The sequence below is a fragment of the Balaenoptera physalus genome (genome assembly GCF_965194825.1).
Source record: "Balaenoptera physalus genome assembly, chromosome: 8".
NCBI classification, from domain to species: domain Eukaryota; kingdom Metazoa; phylum Chordata; class Mammalia; order Artiodactyla; family Balaenopteridae; genus Balaenoptera; species Balaenoptera physalus.
The window spans coordinates 55,119,639-55,142,342 of record NC_138887.1 but is presented as its reverse complement, the minus strand read 5'-3'; the positions used below and the strand labels follow the sequence as shown (position 1 = coordinate 55,142,342).

The 22,704-nt window shown below is 33.7% G+C and overlaps 1 protein-coding gene across 1 annotated transcript in view; it reads right to left on the bottom strand.

The window, feature by feature from the left end:
- Positions 1-1,377: 1,377 nt before the first annotated feature.
- MEOX2 (mesenchyme homeobox 2) overlaps positions 1,378-22,704 on the bottom strand; it is a 64,917-nt gene continuing 43,590 nt past the window's right edge. Inside the window, exons 2-3 of the mRNA XM_082472764.1 lie at positions 16,952-17,124; positions 1,378-2,782 (exon numbers count right to left, since the gene is read on the bottom strand). Of these exons, the coding sequence (XP_082328890.1) occupies positions 2,558-2,782; positions 16,952-17,124 (398 nt within the window). The 3' untranslated portion in view covers positions 1,378-2,557. The remainder of the gene's footprint in view (positions 2,783-16,951; positions 17,125-22,704) is intronic.

The window sequence follows — 22,704 nt, the reverse complement described above, 5'->3', positions numbered from 1 at the left end:
GCCAGTGGCCTATTCTGCCTAGTGATTCTTAACGTTCTCCGGAGTCAAATTTCATTACATCATTTTAGAATTGTTTACAATTCTCTAATAAAGGAATGGTCCACAATACAAATGCTTCACATTTCCTAAATGTCGTATCTATTCAGGATCACTTTTTCCTACTTCATTTATCAAGCGAAGTGGTAATTCTCATATCTTTCTATTTGGCCACAGCCCTTAGCTATCATTTTAGCTGCTTTTCAGCTGTCCTTTCCTCTTATTACTGGAGATTATTTTCCTGCTGAAATGAAATATTCTCCACTTTATCCCTATAGAACTCAATTGTATTTTTATCTTCCCACTTCTCTAATCTGTCAAGATGTTTTGAATTTAAATCCAAAGTAAGAAAGTCAGTCCACCCAAGTAGATGTCATCAGTACAAATATACTTTGTATTCATTCAAGTAATTGATAGAAGAGTGTCTGTTTTATGCCTGGAAGATGTTAATCTGAATTGCCTCCCCCCACAAGTTAATTTAGAAATATTGCTAACTGCCGTGATAAAATTTATTACACAAAGGGAAAAATGTGATATGAACAATCTAATTATTCTATTTCTTGAATACTCTGTATAGATCATGCTAGACTAAGCAAATTAAAATTAACCAAATCTATTTTTTTGTCAGTCTCACCATTCTAAAGCAAATGAAATCCAATAATGAGGTTTTTGGAAATTTTTACAGATTAGTGTTCTTTATTTTTATTTCTAATTAATTAGGGGATGGGGGAACTGCTGGATATTTCAAAATATTTTTGGTTAAAATATGGGACACAAGAAAAACAGTGTTATAAAGTTATTAAGTAGGATGTAGGTATCCAATATATGTGCGATCATGCATGATACAAAGTATATTAAGTTAACATAATGCTTGACTTCTTATATTGGTAATGTCCACTAGGACTAAGAATTCTGATTAGCTTATTTAGCTTATTTTCACGTCAACAACTCTGGATATTTTTACTGAGAAACAATCATTGGATAATTCATCTCTATTTATACATAAGCTTAAAAACGTATGACTGTGTTGTTTCTCTCATTGTGGTGAATAATATTACTTTTTCCTCCTACTTTTTTGTCTTTGATTTCATAAAACATACAAAGAAATCTATTTGGCATATTCTTCAAATCAGGGAAATGGCTTACCACATGCCTATTCTCAGATGCTTTTTTATTACACAAGGATTTTTTTCAGTAATAAAAAAGTTCAGAAATAAAAAAAATGTAGATGATTCACTAATTATGATCATCTGGATTTACACAAGTGCAGACGAATTTGGGACTTCAGCATTATCATGAAAACCTGTAAACATTTAGGAAATCACTGTAGGGAGACCAAAATTATTTACAAAGGATCATTTATTAAACACTTTTTTTACAAAATACAAAGATTGTTGTTCTGCATGAATACATCATATATGAAAAGATAATGTGTTTTTACTGAATTTAATTTGAAAACATTCAGAATTTTACCTTCTACCAACTTGAGAAATCAATTTTGTTTTGCAACTTGTCTAACACCATGGCCAATCAGAGGGAAACCCTTTTTCTTGTTAATTAAATCATATTCACAACAGCTAACATTTTATAGAAATAAAATCAGACAATGTCTGTCATACAAAGCTCTTTCTGCAAGTAACTGGTTTGCCTATGATCCTAAATTTTTTTTCCAAGCTATAAGATAGGAAGAATTGAGGAGCTAGGTAAGTTTTATAATAATGTATTAGCAGCAGTTGATAGAAAATGCAACATAAGATTTGTTTTGTCTGTGGTACAGGAATATGTCCTATCAGACTCTAATGTATTTTTCTCTACTCAAACACAAGTAAGCATGTGCTGATTGTTTCTGGGATGACAAAATGTATAAAAAGACAAGAAGCTGGTTCTGGTTGTCATCGTGAGTGCCTATTTTCATCAGCTAATACGAATGCATTGCTAAACTTAGTGAAGACAGGAAAATGACTTAAGGGTAATATATACAGAGTTAAAATACATTTTTTAATCCACTTAAGAGTGATTTCAGGCACTGTGGCTGTTCAGGATAAAATGTTTCATGGTTTATTCTTGATAGTAGTGTAATTGTCAGTGCAAGCGAGAGCAAATACCTGCCCACTGTCACACACATGACCTCGGACATCTGGAATGTTCAGAGCAAATTCACCTTCTGCATCTTCACTCTGGAGGCACCTTCAATGAACATGTCTCATAGTTTGCTCTTGATAGCAATTTAATTTTCAGTGCAAGCAAAAGCAAACACAAAGCTGCTCACTGTCCTACACACGACCAACACATCTGGAATATTCAAAGCAAGTTCACCTCCATCTTCACTGTAGAAGAATCTTTAATAAGTGGCACTTAGTGTAAACCCTCTATATATCATGAGAAACTGACTCGAGATGCCTGAATTTAATAATATTAAAAATCACGGTCCTAGTCATCTCTCTGTGTAAACGATGTTTGAAGAAGGCTTGCCATCACAACATTTCTTTCCTGAGAACGGAGCTGATCCCCTCCGTGTATATCATAAGTGTGCATGCTCTGAGCTGTGGTCACTGTCGTGGCTGTCTTCATTCGCTAGAGAGTCCCCTGTTTGTTGGAGAGTGGCTGCACCAATTCCCGAAAGCTCTGAAGGGAGAAGTGTTCCTTTTTTCACATTCACCAGTTCCTTTTCTCGAGCAGCGGCTCCTTGCTGTCCTCCTTTTACTCTCTTCCACTTCATTCGCCTGTTCTGGAACCAGACTTTCACCTTTAACGAAGAAAGGGAGCAAACAAAAGAAAGCACGAAAGAAAGTTAAATGGACCATTTCTTTCTTCCTTTTTGGTCATCAGTGAAAAAAATAGCTTTTCCAAGGCTTATACAAACACACTATGAAAGAATGAATATGAAAATAAATCAGCATTGAATTTAATCATGTCCCACGTTCATGAGAATAATTTTAAAACTTTCAGAAGGTACCAAGTACTATATTTCACATTTTATGACATACAGTGTAAAAAATAGATGGGAAAGTACTCTATCATTTTAGGTTGTTCAAAGGTATTTAGCTTTATAAAGAGTTTCTGAGAATTAGAACTAACATTTAATAATTGTCTGGGCCAAACAGCAGCCCTCCTCCTGCCCCGGGCTGTCAATTCCTGAACCCATTTAAAAAATGCTCAGGGTGCTACTGATGAAGCTACATCTGGAAGGTCATTCTGTGCCGCTGCAGTCCACGGCTGCATTCCCAAAGCTTTACTTGATCATTCCACCTCAGAGTGAGTCCATCTTCTTTTTTTTTTTTTTTCTTTTTTTTTTTTCATCTTCTTTTGAACTATGCTTTTTTTTTTCTGCCCTTAGTACTTTTATTTTACTTTACATATATGTGATTCCAATGATTTCCTCAAAACAAGATCAAGATCCAAAATTTTCACTGATACTTGTTAATTGCTAATACTGAGATTGTATGTTAGTCTCAACAGCTTTGTAGAGACATGCATTAAATGACCATCCATGACCACAACCATAATAATAATGGCATCATTTCATTTTCTTGTTTAGGAGGAACTCACTTCCTTTCCTGTTGCACTTCTCATCACTGTATATTCTTACTAGGCTAACTATTCCTTTTACATTGCATTTCTCTGTCTACCCCACTCAAAGTTACCACAAGCCTGAATTTTGTGTTTATCATCCCCAAGCCTTTATTTGAAACAAAGAAATAAACAGAGACAACAGCTTTTTTCACTACATGTGACCCTAAAGAGTACTGTTAAATTTCACCTGTCTTTTAGATTTATCGAAATGGAATGTTTTTAACTATAGCCTTCTTGCCTTATCCATGTTGATTCAAGGGACTGCATTCATTCATTTTTCATGACTGTATACGATTTCATTGTGTGAATATATCACAGTGTACCCATTCTCCTGTTCATTGACACTTGAACAACTTGTTTTTTTCCATTATAAATGATGCTGTTATAAATATTCTTGCATTTGTGTTGTGATAAACATGTGATAGAACTTCTCTGAGTATACATCCAGGAGTTGCCATCATACACAGGGTGTATGAATGTTGAATTTAACATGATAATAAAGAAAAATTATTTTCCAAAGCTTCATCAATTTAACCCCCCACAGTCCGGGGTGTAAGAGTTCTTATCAGTCCACATCTTTGTCAATCGTTGGAGTTATCAGTCAGTTTTTTTCCAATATAATGACTATAAATGTTATCACACCATGTACTTAGTTTGCATTTCCTGATTACTATAAAGTACAGCATCTTTAAGTGTTTATGGCCCATTTGTATCTCTTCTTTTGTGAAGTGCCTCCACATCTTTGGGTTGCACTGAGTTGTTTTTGGATTTAATTTCATTCCTTATGGACTCTTAAAATATGTTCTGAATGCTAATTTAATACTTTGTGGTTATATGGCTGTTACTATAGTCTCTCAATTTATAGTTTGTCCATTTCCTTTCCTTAGAGTATCTTTTGATGATCAGATACTCTAAAATTTATTATATTCAAATTTATCAATTGTTTCTCTTATGGCTATCTTTTTCATGTCGTCTCTAAAAATCTTCTTTCTTCTGAGACCATTAAGATATTCTTCTTTGTCTTCTTCTAAAAGTTTTAAGGTTTGCATTTCAAATTGAAGTGCTCAATCCATGACGTATTGATTTTAGTACATACTGCAAAGAAAATTTCTAATTTACTTTATTCCAGTTGTATAATAAGTTTATTACAAGACCATTTAACGAATAGTCCACCCTTTTTCCAGAAATTATTGTTTTCAACTTTGTCATACATCGTTTCCATTTACACACAGCTTTATTGGATGCACTCATTTGTTATAACCTTTTGACAAAACCACAGTCTTAATTATTATAATTTCATAGTAAGTCTTTATATCTGGCAGAGATAGTTCTGTTTTATTCTAGTCCAGGAATATTTTGAATATTCTCCATTTTCATTTTAGAAACAATCTCAATTTCTGTAAATGCAGAGTGCTAAAGAGAAGTAAAGAGAAACATATTACATTTCTAAAGATGTACTTATTTAAGTGGCCTTCAAATCACAATACTCCATCAAAATTTGTACAGTTTTCTCAGACGCTGGCACCAAAAAATATTTAAACCAAGTCATTTCTCAACTCTGGATTTTCATTATTCTAGCAGGCCATAATTAAAATCTTGTATCATACATTATCCATACATATATTAATCCATTTAACAATCAAAAATAAGAAAATGTAGGAAAAGATTGCTTAGAAACGCAGAATATGTAGTAAAATAGACTGATTATAAACAAGCTGATTGGTGTTCTTGTATTATTATTACTAAATAGCCAAATGACAAGCTGTGATTTTTAATCACATATCTACTTAGGGCTAAGCCCCTATACTGATAGGTGCTATATATGCATTTTTCAAATACTCAAAATTTTTTCTATATGATTCCTATTTTATAGATGAGGCAGTTGAGACTCAAAGGTTAAGTGACTTGCCTAAGAGTACACAGATGGGAAAATGTGGTGCCAGAATTTAAACCTGGGGGTTTGTTTGGCTCCAAATTGATTTTTTTTCTTTTTTTTTGGTTTTGTTCCTGTTATATTTCAAACTCCTGCTTTTTAAACCTTCAGGTTAGAAAAGTAAAGAATATAAAGTATGTGAACTCCATCCATATGATTTCTATCATTCAGGTAATTCTCCTACTCAATATAATTAGGTTTGTAAATATGACACTATTTTCCTGTACTGTAATTTAGGTAATTATACTACTCAATTTAATTACCTTTGCAAGCTTGACATTGCATGTTTCATTAGATCTTTTCCACATGAGTTGGGCTCTACTCCTGGCTTCACTTCTGAGTTTCTGTGTGAATTTGAGAAAATTATACTTCTCTCTGCCTCAATTTTCATATTTGTAATATTGGAATAATGAGCCTTTCAATATTCTCCATAGGGAAATTTTCTCCATGGACAATTCCAGATGGAAGAAACACATCATCATCATTGTCACCAAAGAGTGAAATATCCAGCCAAAATAATCTTGGCAGAAAATGGGAGGAATAGATTTCTTTAAATCTACACTTATTTCCTTTTCTGGGAGGAGGGGTGCATTAATTCTATAATACCAGTATAAAACCTGTTATGTGCAATTCTAAATGAGAAAAATGTAAGAATATGGTATTGATTTTAGAAACAGTATAGGTTATTTTGTGTTGTTTCCTATGTCTACCATGTGAAATTTTGCCATTTCATTTTCTTACAGACAAATGAAAGACTTCAGAGTTTTCAATAGTAGCTATGTATCCATACATATATATGGATATATAGATATATGCATGTATATGTGAAAGCATTTGATGATTATATAACAAATCTAATCATTCTAATACCTTTAGGTATTTTCTTGAGGTATTTCTTGAAATACCTTGAGGTATTTTCTTATTTCAAGCTACATATTTGATACAGGAACTCCGTGAATTTAGTAATGGAACAAAACACAGAAACAGATGCATGATGAGTACACCATATAAAAATGGGAAGGAAGAGTACAGAACTTCAAAAGTCAGTGTGTCCAGTTGTATTTTCAAATATAAAATATTGGGATGAATTGAAATATGGAGAGGAAGATTTTGGGGAAAAGCATATGTTTTTCTACAACCATCACAGTATTAAAAACAAATCTATAAAAGTACTTCCGGATTATGTCAATATTGCCATTAGAATAATAACTCCATGGTTTTATAAATAAAGAAACTTTATAGTTTAATTTATTATCACTTAACAATCCAGCTTTGTTGGCTGGATTGAAAAAATACTTTTGTAAGATAGCTAAAGAATAATCATTCAAATGCTTGACAATTTTTTAAATATGCAAATTATTTTGATTAAAATTTGCAAGTGTGTTTCATATAATAATCTGCACTTAAAAACTAAGTAGAGTAAAACTAATCTTGTGTTTCCTTGGTGACTTAGAATCTCTAGTCATTCATTCATACACTCAATATTACTGAATGTTTAGTAACAGGTAAGAGGGGTTAGATTGAGGAATGTGTACAAATAAATAAGAAATAGTTCCTGCCCTCAAGGGCAGTTTACTGACTGTATATGAGGCCTTTGGCATATACTGAGATGAGTAAAGATTAGCTTCATCTTTTACAGAATATCTTTAAACTGCTTGTTGTTGTAGTTGGTGTCATTGCTAATCCCCTAATAAGAGGTTCCCCCAATGGTCCATGAGATGGCATGAACTCTATCCCTACATTCAATGTCCCACACTGTTTTGCTGCCACACAATTATTATAGCAAATGATTTCCTTCCTCTGGGAATCTCATGCTCTTGTTGTTACTGGCATCCTGTGTGTCTCTGAATTTTTTGTTCTAGTAACCTAGGGTAGTACCTTAGGTGCTAGGAAATTGGATCATCAAATATTTTGCATACAACTAAAATATGTCCATCTTGGAGTATGATATATAAGTTTTGTGAACTTTTATTATTTTATTTGGGCTTAAAGTCGATTTATCTCCTATCGGCAATTTCTCTGGAAATGCTGGTTAATGAGTTTTGTTGTGTTTTTTTTAGTATTTCCTTTTTTTAAGATTGGATCTAGGGCAAGATTCCATATGAAGTATGTTTTGTTACATAGTATGATTAATAACTCAGATAAAAATAAATTCTTTCTCCCACAAGAATCTGAGTAATGAAAAATACCATTGTTCATGAAACGAAAGCAATATGAACCAAACTTATAGGCTTTTAATATTTCTGCATGAAGGTAATATTTTTCAACAAAATCTTCAAAATAAAAAAATAACAAAGGAAATAATAGCCTGCAGTATTAGTAGTAAATATTTAAAGTGCTCAGTTATAAACTTTACTTTTCAGAACATCTGATTATTATGAAGCCTCACTTTTTAATCCCCTAGTTTACAAGTACTTAGTATTCACATTGCCTGGATAATCAAACTACTATTTAAATAAATAGGAAAACATTTATTCACATCTTGACTCTCGTTACTGAAGAAAGCAGCTAAGAGAATCTTACTGTAGCTAATTTGTGTAAATGATATTTCAGAATCTAGAAATCTAATTTTTCTTTTTAACAAAAATACTGTAACTGAGAATCATTGTTACTATTTGCTAAACATTCGTTTTATCTCTTTAGTTTATTTAGCCATTCACATATGGCCTTCTATGTATAAGTTCATAATACCTGTCCTTGAGGGTTCACAATATATCAGGAGAACACAAATGAAATATGTAGCTGTATTGTCATACAATTTTCTAAAATGGCCAGAGGCAAACTGGTTGATAGAAAGTAGAATCTACATAATGCTATAACCCATATCTATAGACTACCATAAATGTCTGTCTTTTGAAGAAACAATCATAACACGTAACATCTGGATGAAAATTAAATATTTCAGTGACATATCTAGATGTCTCTAAACATCTGGAGTTTGTAGATTTAATATTTCAACTGTTTCTATTTGTATATGAACACTTGAAATACTGTAAACACTAACAAATATTTATTCACATCTTTAACATGTGAAAACATGCAAAGGAGTAATTGTATGAATATAATTTTATCACAGGTGTGATTAAATTTGATCATGGCGGCTGATCTAGTAAACCTACTGTATCAATAAATGGATCCCAGTAAGACTTATCCAAGTAATTCAGTGGCAAAGTCAGTGGTTAAACTGAAGAATTAGAACCAAGAATGCTCTATAAGGTAAGGATGAAAAATGGGGGAAAAGAAACCTTCTTTACTCTTCCTGTCTGAATAGATTTATATCTGATTAAGAGAAGGAATCCCTCGGCTATTTCCAAGAAGCACGTGGGAGCTACCGGTTGACTGCTGTTTCTATAGCATTGCAACTTGGGGTTGGGATGGGGTGTGTGTGTGTGTGTGTGTGTGTGTGTGTGTGTGTCTGTGTGTGTGTGTGTTGGGGGGTGAAGGGGGTTAGGACATATTCCATGACTAAAAGCCTGAATCCCTCTGTAGAGGACTGCCACTCACCTTTCTCCTCTATTTTAACACAATGTTTAAGACCAGGAAATCATTTTCCGGCCTCTATAATTTTCAGTTTCAAAGTCTCTTTTTTTTCTTTATGTACTTAGAATGCTTGAGAACCAGGCTCACTAAAAAAAAATGTAGTCATAAAACATTTACGATTTCACATGTCTTTGAACAAGCTGAATACGCATTAGCCATTGGCAGCTGTGGGCAAATAACATGTTGAACAAGAAATAAACTAATTACAAGCCAATCATATGTATTATATTCTCCTTACCAAAAATGCAGCCAGAGTAATCATTCACATGACGAGCAAAATTCTTAGAGGACTGACCACTTTTAAATTTGACCCTTTAGAAATGTCATAGTAGTAGTAAATGCTAACAATTTTACCTCTTTTGTCATACCTGATTAAATTCAATTCAAATGACGTACTTTATTAATATTAATTTACAGTGAAAATTCACTACACTATTTCTATACAAGATTAAAAAAAACAGATACATCTTTTAGGTATTCTAAGTGAAATATTGTTTAGCTCAGTATATCATGAGTAAATGACTTCAGCAAATCTGAGTGGAAATATCAAAACTAAATTAGGCATTTTGCTCCATTACTGTGTTAACAAATTCCTGAATAGCAATTCTTGAATACATGGAAATTGTGTATTCTGACCCACAGCTGGTACTTATCTTGTTTAAACTACTAAGATCAACTAGAATGATGACCTTTGCATGCAACATCTTGCCTAATCTCTGGGATAATGTTTAACAATAGTTAGCAATATATCACAATCAGTACATACAATTTTAAGAAATGAACTTTATCCTAGCCACTGTCTAACTAAGTGAAATCTATCAAATGTAAATATTGATTGAAACACAGAAATTCACCGTTCTTATAAGAGCAGTAGAATTTTGGCAATTCTTATGATTCAATCTAATTAAATATTCTTATTATTTCTTGACAACTAATTTCAATATCAGAATACATGTGAACCTTCACTACACTTTTATTAGATATTGGAGCTGTCTCCAAAATTATTCTAAGAACTTATAATGGCAATTATTACTATCATATGAATATACACTGACCACAAAAGTATTCAGTAATTTCAATAACTGGGAAAATTTCAAAAAATTGAAAAAAAACTGTTCAGCATAAGAATTAGAAGTGATAAAGAGAAATGAAGTTAAAATCCATCCTAAGTTAAATACATCTCAGGTTTTCATGAGGAGTCATGGAAATAGTGAGATTAATTGGTAGGAAGTCTTTTATAGCCAAATTCTTTAGAAATTGTCCATTATTAGATCTGTATTTACTATTTTATAGATGTCATAGAACATATGCAATGCTCTATATACATTTTTAGATAACAGAACATCTCTTTAAAGTTGAAGATGTCAACATAAAACTTGAACTGGCTTCTCAAAATTTCCAGAAGCTTCTTAGTTTTAGAATTCATTTTAAATTACATGCAAAAAACCTTACATGATCGCAAGGATACTGTGGAAAAGGAGTAATCTTTCATTACAGAAGATTTTTTCTTTAACATTACACTTTAAATGATGATCTGTGTTGCTACGCATGATATGTTTCAGAATGTTACTGTCGATTTATTGATTAAATATAAGTTAATTATTTGTCTCCTTATTGAGGAAATACCTAAAATTAAGACTCATTTTATATGTGTGTGTATATACATATAGGTAGATAGCGGTGTATCTGTATATCTCTACGTCTATCTCTCTATTTATCTACCTAAGAACGTTTTAAAAAATAGATTCTTTACATACTCTCAAGGCTGGTTCAATAAGGGTGGAGTCTTATTTTTCTGATTTTTTTCTATATTATTTCAAACTTGGATATTTACATTGGTAAATGGTTAGGGTTCAATTGCTTATTTCTCAGCCTTCTACTTTATACAGCTAATATCTCTGAAAATTAATTTAGGAGAGGGTGGAATTGTTAATCTTCTCTTTATAGATTTTGCTTTATTATTGACATTCTTAAATTTTACTTCGTAGCCTTTGTTTTGTGGAACCTAAGGCAGTTCTGAATGTGGCTTTTAGAGCTCACCACACATTGTTGATATGCATTTCTTTAAAAAAACAAACAAACAGCATTATTCAGGAAATATCTCTTTTTATTTTGAACTAAGATTCCACTGTATATTCCACCATCAAATTGTCCACCCTATTCTACCCCATTTTTCCCATCAGAGTCAAATCATATTTAATCTCTCAAATTAGCAGGCACACCATGATTTAAGCAAAAGAAATATCTAACCGTTACTCTACGTGACTGTTAAATACTACTCTAAAGAAATGAGGAAATATCTAAAATCACTGGCTACACAGGTATTCTTGGATTACCTTGAATAGACAATATGTCTGATCTTGGAGACATAATTTATTAGCTAAGTAACTGAAAGTATTCATAGAAATGTATAGAAATAAACCTGCAAAGGGGAGGGATTGCACAAAATGCTGAGTAAAACACAAAACCGCTGTTTATTTGGCACAGGAAAAATTCTCCTTCACAGTCATCCAAAAAATGGACGTCTATTTGGAAAATACTTGGCATTGAGCCATTTAATGATTTATGAGTAACAAACAAAACATAATCCCTCTCATTCCCACTAATGTAATATGATCCAACTAGGTGGGATTTTCCATTTATCTTGGCAGAGGTATCATGAATTCAGGCTGTTTATCCTGGTAATCTTAGCTTACAAATCTGCAACATTGCACCTTTGATTAGCTCTGTGAAATGATTTTGTGAAAAGGAAGGATCTCCCATTCTTTCTATATTTGGCAGCCTTAACTCTATAAATATGTCCATTTTGTCACTCCTATAGTTTTGTGCAGCTGCCTTCCCTCTTCTTCCCATTGTGAGACATTAAAAATTTGGCATGAGCTTTTTCCAAGTGTATCTGGATGGATGAAAAAGCCAGAATAAGCTTGTCAAACTTAAAAAAAATCTTGAGACAGGAGGGTTTTCAGACTGACTGGCTCTTCAAAGTATTCCAAGTGGCTCTGCCAACTGAGGATTATTAGATGTTGACTGAGAAGGGTATATGAGAATATGTTGTACACTTGAGGCTGTAAATTAGAAACTGGAAGGTTACTAGAGTGGTAACTGTTCCACAAAACAGCACTATATAATTAAAATATTTAAAGCTCAACTTTGTTCCAGTGTATCCATTTTTATTTAACATAAAACAATTTTCTTTAACACCTAAGTGCTAACATGGAATTCCTTTGCAGGATAAGCCTCTTTTTCTCCTTCTTTCTTCTTCCTCTTTGGCCAGATGGAGTTCAAAGGGGATTACAGACATCCCCTGCCTGTATAGGCATTGCATTATGGGAGACACAAACATAAAAGTCCGATTTCTTTGGAGATTTCAGAACTATTCTTCAGATTTGAAAATTTGAGTCCCGAGTGATATTTAAGGATTTAGTGTACCTTACTTTTCTCTAAAAGGAAACCTAATCATTATTGCAAATATTTATAATCACATGTATGTGGCCCATCAGAGCATGTGTGGCAAGTATATTGATTGGGTGATATAAACAAGGGAGCAGTATCTACAAATAACATATCAATTATACATATACATATTTTATAGGCAATTATGTAAATTTTCTAAATAAAATTACATCTAAAAACTGTTTCTGGTTATGAAGTAAGTTTTCATTTACGAGAAAGTTATTTCTTGTGAAACAATTCTGCTATTAATGGAAATGATTCAATATTTGTTGTTTTTTCCCTTTACATTATTAGAACATACAAGTTCTTTTTCCATATTTGAATCTTGAAAGGCTTTAAAAAAATCAATAAAAAAAAATTTTAGGAGATTAAACATCCTATTAAAGTTAAGGAAAACACTGAACAAAATGGAGTTAGATATAATATTCTTTGGTGTATACATTTAAGTTACTTTAATAAATCTCATGTTATTTTAAAGCATGGAAAAAATAAATCTTGCAGCAGAATGGAACTGAAAAATTGTACATCTATAATTAGAATATTTTACATGTGGAAATCCTATAAAAGGGGAGTTATTTAAGATTTCATATGTCAAGATATAGATTACATAGTTAAGTATGTATGACATTAATGCAAAATCAAAGTAATGGAATAGCTGTATCTCAATTAAAAGAAGATGAATGCAAAGGGTTCAGTTTATAACTCTATGTTTATAATTTTAAAAGCCCAACCATGAGAAAATAAACTGAAAATATCTCACTGGGATGAGCGCTCTGGCATCTTGGAGGAATATGCTTTCAGACCTTTAAGAATAGCAAAATTGATTGACAGCATACAATATTTTTCTGATGAATTTAGCATAGTAAAATTCAGCCCAGAAAAAAAGCCTTCAGATTCTTAATTTAAGATACTGAATGTGCACAGAAGTAGAGGAAAAAGACATGAACATTTGGCATAACCAGGAACATTCTCTCAGATGACCCTGTCATTCCTCTCTTTTGATATTCAACACTCATCACAATAGTTACCAATTGTTCAATTTTTGCTTCTTCCATGAGTTCTACCAGACTTGTCCAGCTTATTTTAACAAGATTTCTATCATCTAGCTCAACAAATATTTGTGTTACAAAAGGATTAACTCACTATGCCTTGCATAGCAAAGAAGTTTTCCCCCCTCTGGGTGATAGATTTGTTTTATAGTTTATGCTAAAATTTATTTCACATTCATTGTGACATATAAACCTGAGTAGAAGAAAGAGAAGGTAGTTTTAATTTCCATTTTATGCCTGGGGGAGATTGTTACTTGTCTAAGAATACCCAATTCCAATTGGCAAATCTAGGATTTTTGTTCAGATTTTTCTCATAACAATTAAATTTTTTTCTGACTAACAAAAACTAAAGACATAATTTTTTTTTTTTTTTTTTTTTTAATTTTTATTTATTTATTTATTTATGGCTGTGTTGGGTCTTCGTTTCTGCGCGAGGGCCTTCTCCAGCTGTGGCAAGCGGGGGCCACTCTTCATCGCGGCGCGCAGGCCTCTCACTATCGCGGCCTCTCCTGCCGCGGAGCACAGGCTCCAGACGCGCAGGCTCAGCAACCGTGGCTCACGGGCCCAGTTGCTCCGCGGCATGCGGGATCCTCCCAGACCAGGGCCCGAACCCATGTCCCCCGCATTGGCAGGCAGACCCCCAACCACTGCGCCACCAGGGAAGCCCCTAAAGACATAATTTTGATTGGGAATTTAGATTCCACATGCATCCATCGTATTTTCTTATTAACTTGCAAAACTGTTAATAGAGATTTATAGGATTAAAAAACTTCTACATAATACCAAATTTTCAATTCTTTGAAAACCTAATTAACTCTCAGTGTTTGTTTTTGTTGTTATTGTTGTTGTTGTTATTTTTTCCCTTTATGAGGCTATAGTTAGATTGTTTCCCTAATGACCCCCCAAAAATTTTGTCTTCCTTCCATGTGTCTGCTCCCATAGGCCATAGGCAGTCCTCTCTTACAATGACACCGAGCTTGGTCATATGATTCGCTTTAGACAATGGGACATTAGTAAATATGATGCAAACAGAGGCTTTGAAAGCCCTTGTACATTGGCGTTTTTCCTCTAAATACTCCTGGGAATGCTTCTACCACCATTTGTGAATCCCAGGGAGCCTATCAGAAGATGAAACCACATATGCAACAGGGACAAGATGTCCCAGGTGAGGCTGCCTACACCAACCAATTCTTAGTTACCCACCAGCTGACTACAGTTCCATGAGGGCTCTAGGTAAGGCCAGAAGTAGGCCAATTGAGCCCAGTCAAAATCTTTGATCCTCAAAATTTTGAGCAAATTAAATGTTGGTTATTATTTAAAGCCATTAAGACTTTTGAGTGGCTTGTTACACAGCAAAGGCTAAGCGATACAAATTTTAAAGGGACCCTTTTTAAAAAACAAAGATTAAAATTGTGCATGTGCATGTATATAGTGTGGGTGTGGGTATGTATATATATGTACATAAGTTTTTCACATAATGGCTTCTGATTCTTTTCCAAGAATGGCAAGTCAGTTAGGAAAAAATAAGAAATACCCAAAATACTTTCAAAATTCCCAAATCAAATTTACAGACTTTCTCCTAAAAAGACATTATTCTTAGCCAAAAGTGAGGCCTCTGCTCTATGATCAGATAATGACAGGTAACCATAGGACATTCCCAGAAAAGAAAGCACAGATCTTGACTTTTCTCTAGACTAAGCACAGTAATGCATCCCATATTTCTGTAGATTACAAGCAAACCCTAGTTTCTTATTTCCTTTATGTATCATTTAAAATATAGTTTCATTTCCTAGAATTCACTGCCTCTATACAAAAACATTAATGTATAATTCCACCCTCTTTCTTTTTTTCTGTTTCCAGTTAAAAAAAAATAAAAGCAAAAAAACAGATGTCTGACGATGTAGATTTTGGATACTGCTTTCCAGCATGCCAAATGTTGTACACTTATGGAGAGAACTTTGTATGTGAAGTTCAAGGGAAGGAAAATGTTGTGCTCCATAACTTCGGTACTAGTCGTAATATTTAATAAAATATAAACTGCCAATAAATAAAACCACATAAAAGTGTTCCTCTGTATATTTTCACTACCCAGAATTATCCTACTAAAACCTGAAATACAGAAATTAACAGAAGGAAAGCAGATGATTGAAGAAGTTGGATAAAATAACTTGCTCTCCTAAGACAGTATTCATCTGTCCACACCATGTTGATATTTCTTTGCTTCCAGTGGGATCCCTGGAGGAGGTGCATACAGTGGAAAAGGAAATGAGACTCTACTCCTGAGAGTGCCAATCAAAACTGCACTGTCCATAAAGATGTTTGCATTTGCCTTTCAGGAATGTTTTCCTAAAGATTAGCAACTATTAACCATCAGTAGGGTAGATTCTCCTAGGGAAAATCAGAACCCATATAAGGAGTGCTCTGGGAACACTACTGGAGCAAATCATTTGCCATTCAATTAAAATACAAGAAAGGACCTAAAAAGTAATTAACTAAAAATATTATTTAGGTCTTATTAACTGGTGTCCACAGGTCACTAATAATTTCAAAGTGTTCTCTAAATGAGTGGGTACCAGAATTTTGAACTTCTGAGACTAATACAATTTCAAAAATATTTGAAGTAATGGGGTAGAAATGTTTACCAATGATCTATGTGGCCTTGCTCCCATAATTTCCCAGCTCCCTTGAATTTAAGTGGTACCATTGACTATTTCCGGACATTAGAGTGTAAATGGAAGTGACATGGGTCATTTCCAGGTGAAAACATTTAAAGGTCAATGCATGAACCTCCAACTCTTTCTTACCTCCTGTGGTTACCAAGGACACCACATGTCAGGATGCCAGAGGGTCAGACTGGGTCCCTGAGTGATTATTTGGAGTGCTGGACTTGTAAAGTTAGTATGGAGAGTGAACAAACAATGAACTTTTTTCTTGTGTCACTGAGGTTTGGGGGTTAATGTGCAACATAAACCCTAACCTGAGCAATAGAGGAAACTAACATGGGACTGCCAACTTTCTATTATGCAAAATAAGGAGATTTTAAAATATAAGCAAATAAAATTCCTCTCCATATGCCGTCATTATATAAAAGAAATAATATTTTAAAATCAAAAATATAAGAAAGGTACAATCACAGAACAAAGGATGATTCCTTAAACTGAATAAATGCAGTTTTCTATAAAACATGGCTATCTTATTCTTTCTTAATTTTGTCATTTTGCTGGGCAAAAACTTCATCATGAAGGAGAAAATCTGTCTTCCCAATGATATTTAAGAACCACAGATCTAGATATTTCAAAAATGGCGGGAGAAGACTGTTGACCCAAAGCAATTAAAAATATCATATAATCTCAATATCCGACATTACCTGTCTTTCAGTGAGATCCAGATTCACTGCTATCTCATATCGCCTCAGTCTGGTCAGATAATTATGATGGGCAAATTCTGCTTCAAGTTCTCTGATTTGCTCTTTGGTAAAAGCTGTCCTTTCCTTCCTGGGTTTGCTATTGACTTCTGACTTGTAATTTCCTTCTTGGGAGTCTGGAAATAAAAGAGAGAATTAGATTTAGTTCATACATTTAAACATGTTCAATCATATCATTCATACCAGAAACGTTTACTGAGTAACTACTTTTCCAGGTAGCGTTAGACATGGTAAAAATAGAGAGAGACCAAAGACAGTAAGACTTATCTCAACAGGGTGAGATAAATTTCTTTTTTTTCCCAGTGTGCCCCCAAGTGACTCACAACCTAATTGGGGAAGTGTCTAGTTTTCTTCTTTTGAAATAGGAACAAAAAACTTAACTGCTCTTAACATGCTGTTATAATAACAAGATAAAACAAAGCCCCTCTAGAAAACAATTTTATATCTGAAACTATTCAGATATAAAATTTCTTCTAATAAGTTTTTCAACATAAATTCTTGAGGTCTAAGTATGACTAAACAGAGTGATCCTAAGAAATAGTGGTGACTCAGTATGTGACTATCTGAGCAATTCAAATATCTAGCAACTGGACCATAAAAGTCAGTTCAAGCTCAGAGTAAGCATACGTACGTGTGTGTGTGTGTGTATTTATTGGTTTTTTAATTTCAATTTAAGTGCAGTCTCCTTGAAGGCAATAGCAATGCTCTCCTTTTATTTTGAGTAATACTTAGTGCAATGTGGAATCTATAAATACAATTTTGTTCATTTAACTCAAAATATGAACAGAGTTTTAAATGTCTTTTCCCTACATATGAGATAAACATAAGATGCACAACACCTAAAATTAGGTACCCAAACACCAAATCTTATAATGCCCTGTAGAAAAAAATCATAATTTACAGCAAGCATATCATGCCATCTTTTCTTCTAAGAGTTCAAGACATAATTAACATGTTTTACTTATCTTCATAATATCCCTGAGATGTAGGTTAGAAGACATTCTTAATATACTGAAGAACAGAACGTGTGTCTATAATGGAAAAAAATTCTACATATACAAGTAATAGATAATCATACCAGCTCTAATAATTCATGTCAAATTTACCTCAGTGAAATATCAACATAATCAAGATAAAGTAGCATGTCTGTACTCTCTCAAAAATTATTTCAGTTTTCTAATTATTTTTGAGCCTGTACACACAAATAGTGATGCCTTTACCAGGTAGTGATACAATGAACTCTTCTGTGAAGCCAAATGAGAGAAATGATATAGGAAAAATGACGGTCAATCAGATTACGAAGTGAGACTTTTTTTTAATTGACAAATATAGTATGGTACAGCTTTATGAAGGACCTTTTAAAGTGGTATTTGTTTCTTCATCCAATGATGCTTACATATGCTATGTACAAAATATTGTTGTTTTTTTAGTGCTCTTTTCCTTTCTGTCTGGCTGGGGGAAGTCTAACTAAAGTCAAGAGGGGTCTGCATAATGGAAATCCGCTAGACAAGGTGCTCTAATGTAAACAGTTTTGATTTGACTCTTACCAGAATCTACGCTGGCCAAATGTAAAGTTTTCTAGGTCTAGTAGCAGCAGTGGCAATAGGTTTGCATCAAAATTTTGGCATACTTGGCCATTAATTTCCTGTGAGGGATCACAGGGCATGTTTCACTGCCTGGCGCACTGGCACTGTCATAAATTCTTTAGAATTCACAGACCACATTTCTGGGCTTGTCACATAGCCCCGTGTTGACTGCCTCCCCACCTTGACAGGGCAGTCAGGGCTTTATCCAGTGCAAAAAGTGGTTTGTGATATGTTAGACACAGGCTGACTGTATCTGATTGTAAGCCACTGGGACCAGATGAGTTACGGATTAGAAGATGTGTGAGTTCTCAGCTAGGCTATGTTTACACCATGTGAACTTACCTGGCTCTAAGTGGAACCTGCATTATCCACTTTTTTAAGCCACCGATTTGCCAACCTCCACATCTTTGGTGCATTTTGCTATTCTGGTATTATGTGAACAAAACTTTCTGTTGATTGATTTCTTTTTTTTTTTTTTTTTTAACTTTTCCATCAGCTGTACTGGCAGAGGCAAACTCAGTCACAGCCCAGAATATTCAGATAAGTCCCTCTCACAAGGACTCATGTTCTCACGTGAATCAAAAGTATATTTTTGCCAGTTTGGAGCCATGTTTAGTCTGAAATCTGTGGCTGATTATTCTTTATGTGGGGACAATGCTCTTTTCCCTTCAGTAATGCAACTCTGGAAACTGAAAGCAAAGCCAGGGCATTTTTTCTCATAAGCAATTCAATTGGAATGATTCATGGTTAACACATTCCCTTATATAAGCATGAATGAACAAATTCACATTGAGGAAAGCCTATTAAGTTGTATTTATTTTTGAAACCGATTTCTTTTAACTTTCGCAGTATTCAGCAGTACTTCAAAAATGCCACACACACACACAAACATACAAAACTTGGGCCAGTTCTTGGAAGAAGGGTTACATGCAGTGGATCTATACGCATGCCCACTGAAACTAGAAATATACAAGAGAAGGTTTATACATCCAGTGACTGAATTTGAACAAAAGTCTGGCTATAATTCAACATTTATATCCAAAAGCAACTTACCAAGTGCCTGAATTCCAAACCAAAGTAGCTCACAAAGTGAAATCCAGTGACTAAAATGATGTGAATTGTGCACACTTACACTTACAATAAGCACAAATGGAATAGTTATATTGTAATTAACATGACAAAGAGTGGGTATGTGCTTCTTGATTTCATTACCTAAAAGAGAATGTCAATGTAGCTGAGGTAGCACCAATGTCAATTAATTATGTGGACACTTTTATCCTTGGATCTGTGATTCTGTTGTGGTTTCCACCCACGATGCTCCCACTTTTTCTTTCCTGTGAAAAACATGTTCCTTGGGATTGCATTTCTGGACTTATATTTTCTATAATCTTGGATTTTAAACATTTTTTGACGTTTTTCCCCTGTATTTTGCAAAGTCCATCGTTTGCTGACCCTGAAGCTTCTACTACTATCACCTGACTAGCTTTTCTGTGGTGGAAAACGGTTGAGAGCCTTGGACGAGGCTTTTGGCAAATTGCACATTAGCTTCCATCTGTTTCCCAGCTGTTTCAACTGAGGCAAAACTCCCTCCGTTTTCTTCAACCTCCCATATCCTATGCCAAATGGTAGGTGTTGAGGGGGGAGTCTGGAAACTGCCTTCCTTTCTTGCCTACAACCGCAAACAAAATGTCACCATCTGTACAGTACATTGCAATGTAAAATAGTACAATTGTTGTTTCTCGTCTCAGATACTTTAATGCACATGTGGGTGCACTCTCACACTCCCTCACCGCTTGGAGGAAATGTTGACTTATGTGTTCAGGTATAGTTGGCAGTCCCAGTTCCCTAACCTTTTGCTCCCTGGGACTATGCTAATGGAAGAAGTCTGCAATACTTCCGTGGAGGATAAAAATTGCCCTCCAAGGATCGTTTCTGTCTAGCATTTAGAACTTCTCCACATGTGACTTTTTATTTCCCCTAGTGCAAGAGGATGCCAAAAGATAATAATGTTTTACTGACGACAAGTAATGTGAGGGCTTGGTCTGTTCACTAGTGGCACAGAATACCTTTTAGCAAAAGAGAAATAATAAAGTATGATTGAGTATATTTTTGGCTACCCTGAGTAAACTTATTAACTTGTTTAAATAAAGAACATAATTTACCAATGTCTGTAAAATATCAAAATGTAAAGGAAGGTCTCCATAGCTTAGACTAAAATGAATACTTATTTCATATTCTGAAGAAAAAAATGAATACTAAGCCACAGTCTATTCTAGTGCTTTGCAACTTCTTGTATTAATGTTTTGTAAGCTATTCAAAATGAGAGATATTCTGTTATTATTAACAAAGCTCCGCAAATAGTAGATATAGGAAGCTAATAATTATATTTATATAGGCATAGAGATTGTGGATAGATGTAGAGTAATTTATAGAATAATCCTATTGATGCTAGTAATTTTCACATTTAAACGGGAAATTGCCTTCCTCATGGGAAACTTATCCAACTTGCTACTCCAGCTTCTTAATGAGTGGGCATTTCAGCCTTTCCAGATTTTTTTTTTTTTTCCAGAGTAAACAATCTTACCCAGGGGTTCTTAAATCCTCTAGGTGATCCACTCTCCATATGTGAGAACCACAATCATAGTGAGCTAGTATTACTAATGAACGTGGCTATTATACACTGAGGTATGTAAGGGAAAAAAAGGATTGAAAACTACTATGCTAAATCTAGAATAGAAATTAGCATTGAAAATATCCACTGTTTCTTATACCATTGATGTGAAAAATGTAGAGCCACTATAACAGTTTCTCTTATAAAGCAAACCCAAATTTCAAAGACCAAAAAAAACAGAAATTTCCATTTTTAGTAACAGTTTAGTAATAGTAACAGTTGTATTCAACATGCAAAAGTCATTCTTTGGGCTGGACCAGTGATTATCAATTGGTGGATGTACTCGTTTACCATCCAGCCTCCCTCTTCATTGCCTCCTTGATTACTCATGGGATTGTCTAGTATGCTTTCAGGAATGAAATGAGTCAGATAAATCTCACATTGTGAAACTGAAGATATATTTATTTTTATTACATTTGTGTTGCCAATTGTATGTTTTGAACAAATAATTTATAAAGGATACCCTATTTATTTCTGTTAAAGGCATTTAGGTTCTTACTTGGTGGGAGATATTGAAAGATTAACTGTGAATAGCTAAAACTTTTATGTAATAGAATAGTTACTATTATGTCAGAGTAAATTTTAGTTTACAGATTTGACTTTTTCCCAATACACTTGGGCATAATTTTATACAACTAATTCTTAAAGTGAGAAAATCAAAATTCAGTGTACATGACTGTGTCAGTATTTAGCAGTAGCTACCTACATAAGCAAATATTATAATTGGTAACATTACAGAATCATACCACATGACGTAATTACATAGAGGGAAAGAGTATGAAGACTTGAGATACTTTATAAAATCTATGTATTTTTAGGTCACATTTTAGAATGAGAGCGAGAGAGACAGACATAATAGCACAAGATTGTTCTTAAATTAGTACCAATTTAATAACTTGGTATGAATCTGGATATAAATAATTTGAAAATAAATACCTCAGAATTTACATAAAAATAAAATATTTGGGTCTCTTAAAGTCACCCACACCTTATATGTAGATGTTTCCCCACAGTAGGTAATAATCTTACCTCGGCATTGCATTGCATTCCTGGGATAAACTGGCAAATATTATAACAAAGTCCTTCTCTTTGCTTCCTCCCTCCTCTATAATTTTAAGATGATAGCAGTTATAAGAATTTTAGCCAATTTAAAGTAGATATAGGCATTTTAACAATATTAATTCTTCCAATCCAGGAGTACAGGATATCTTTCCATTTTTTGTGTCTTCTTCACTTTCTTTCATCAATGTATTATAGTTTTTAATGTATAGGTCTTTCACCTCTTTGGTTAAATTTACTCCTAGGTATTGATATTTTCTTCTTTTTGATGTGATTGTAAATGAGATTGTTTTCTTGAGTTATCTTTCTGATAGTTCATTTCTAGTATATAGAAATGCAGCATATTTTTGTATATTAATTTTGTGTCCTGCAACTTTACT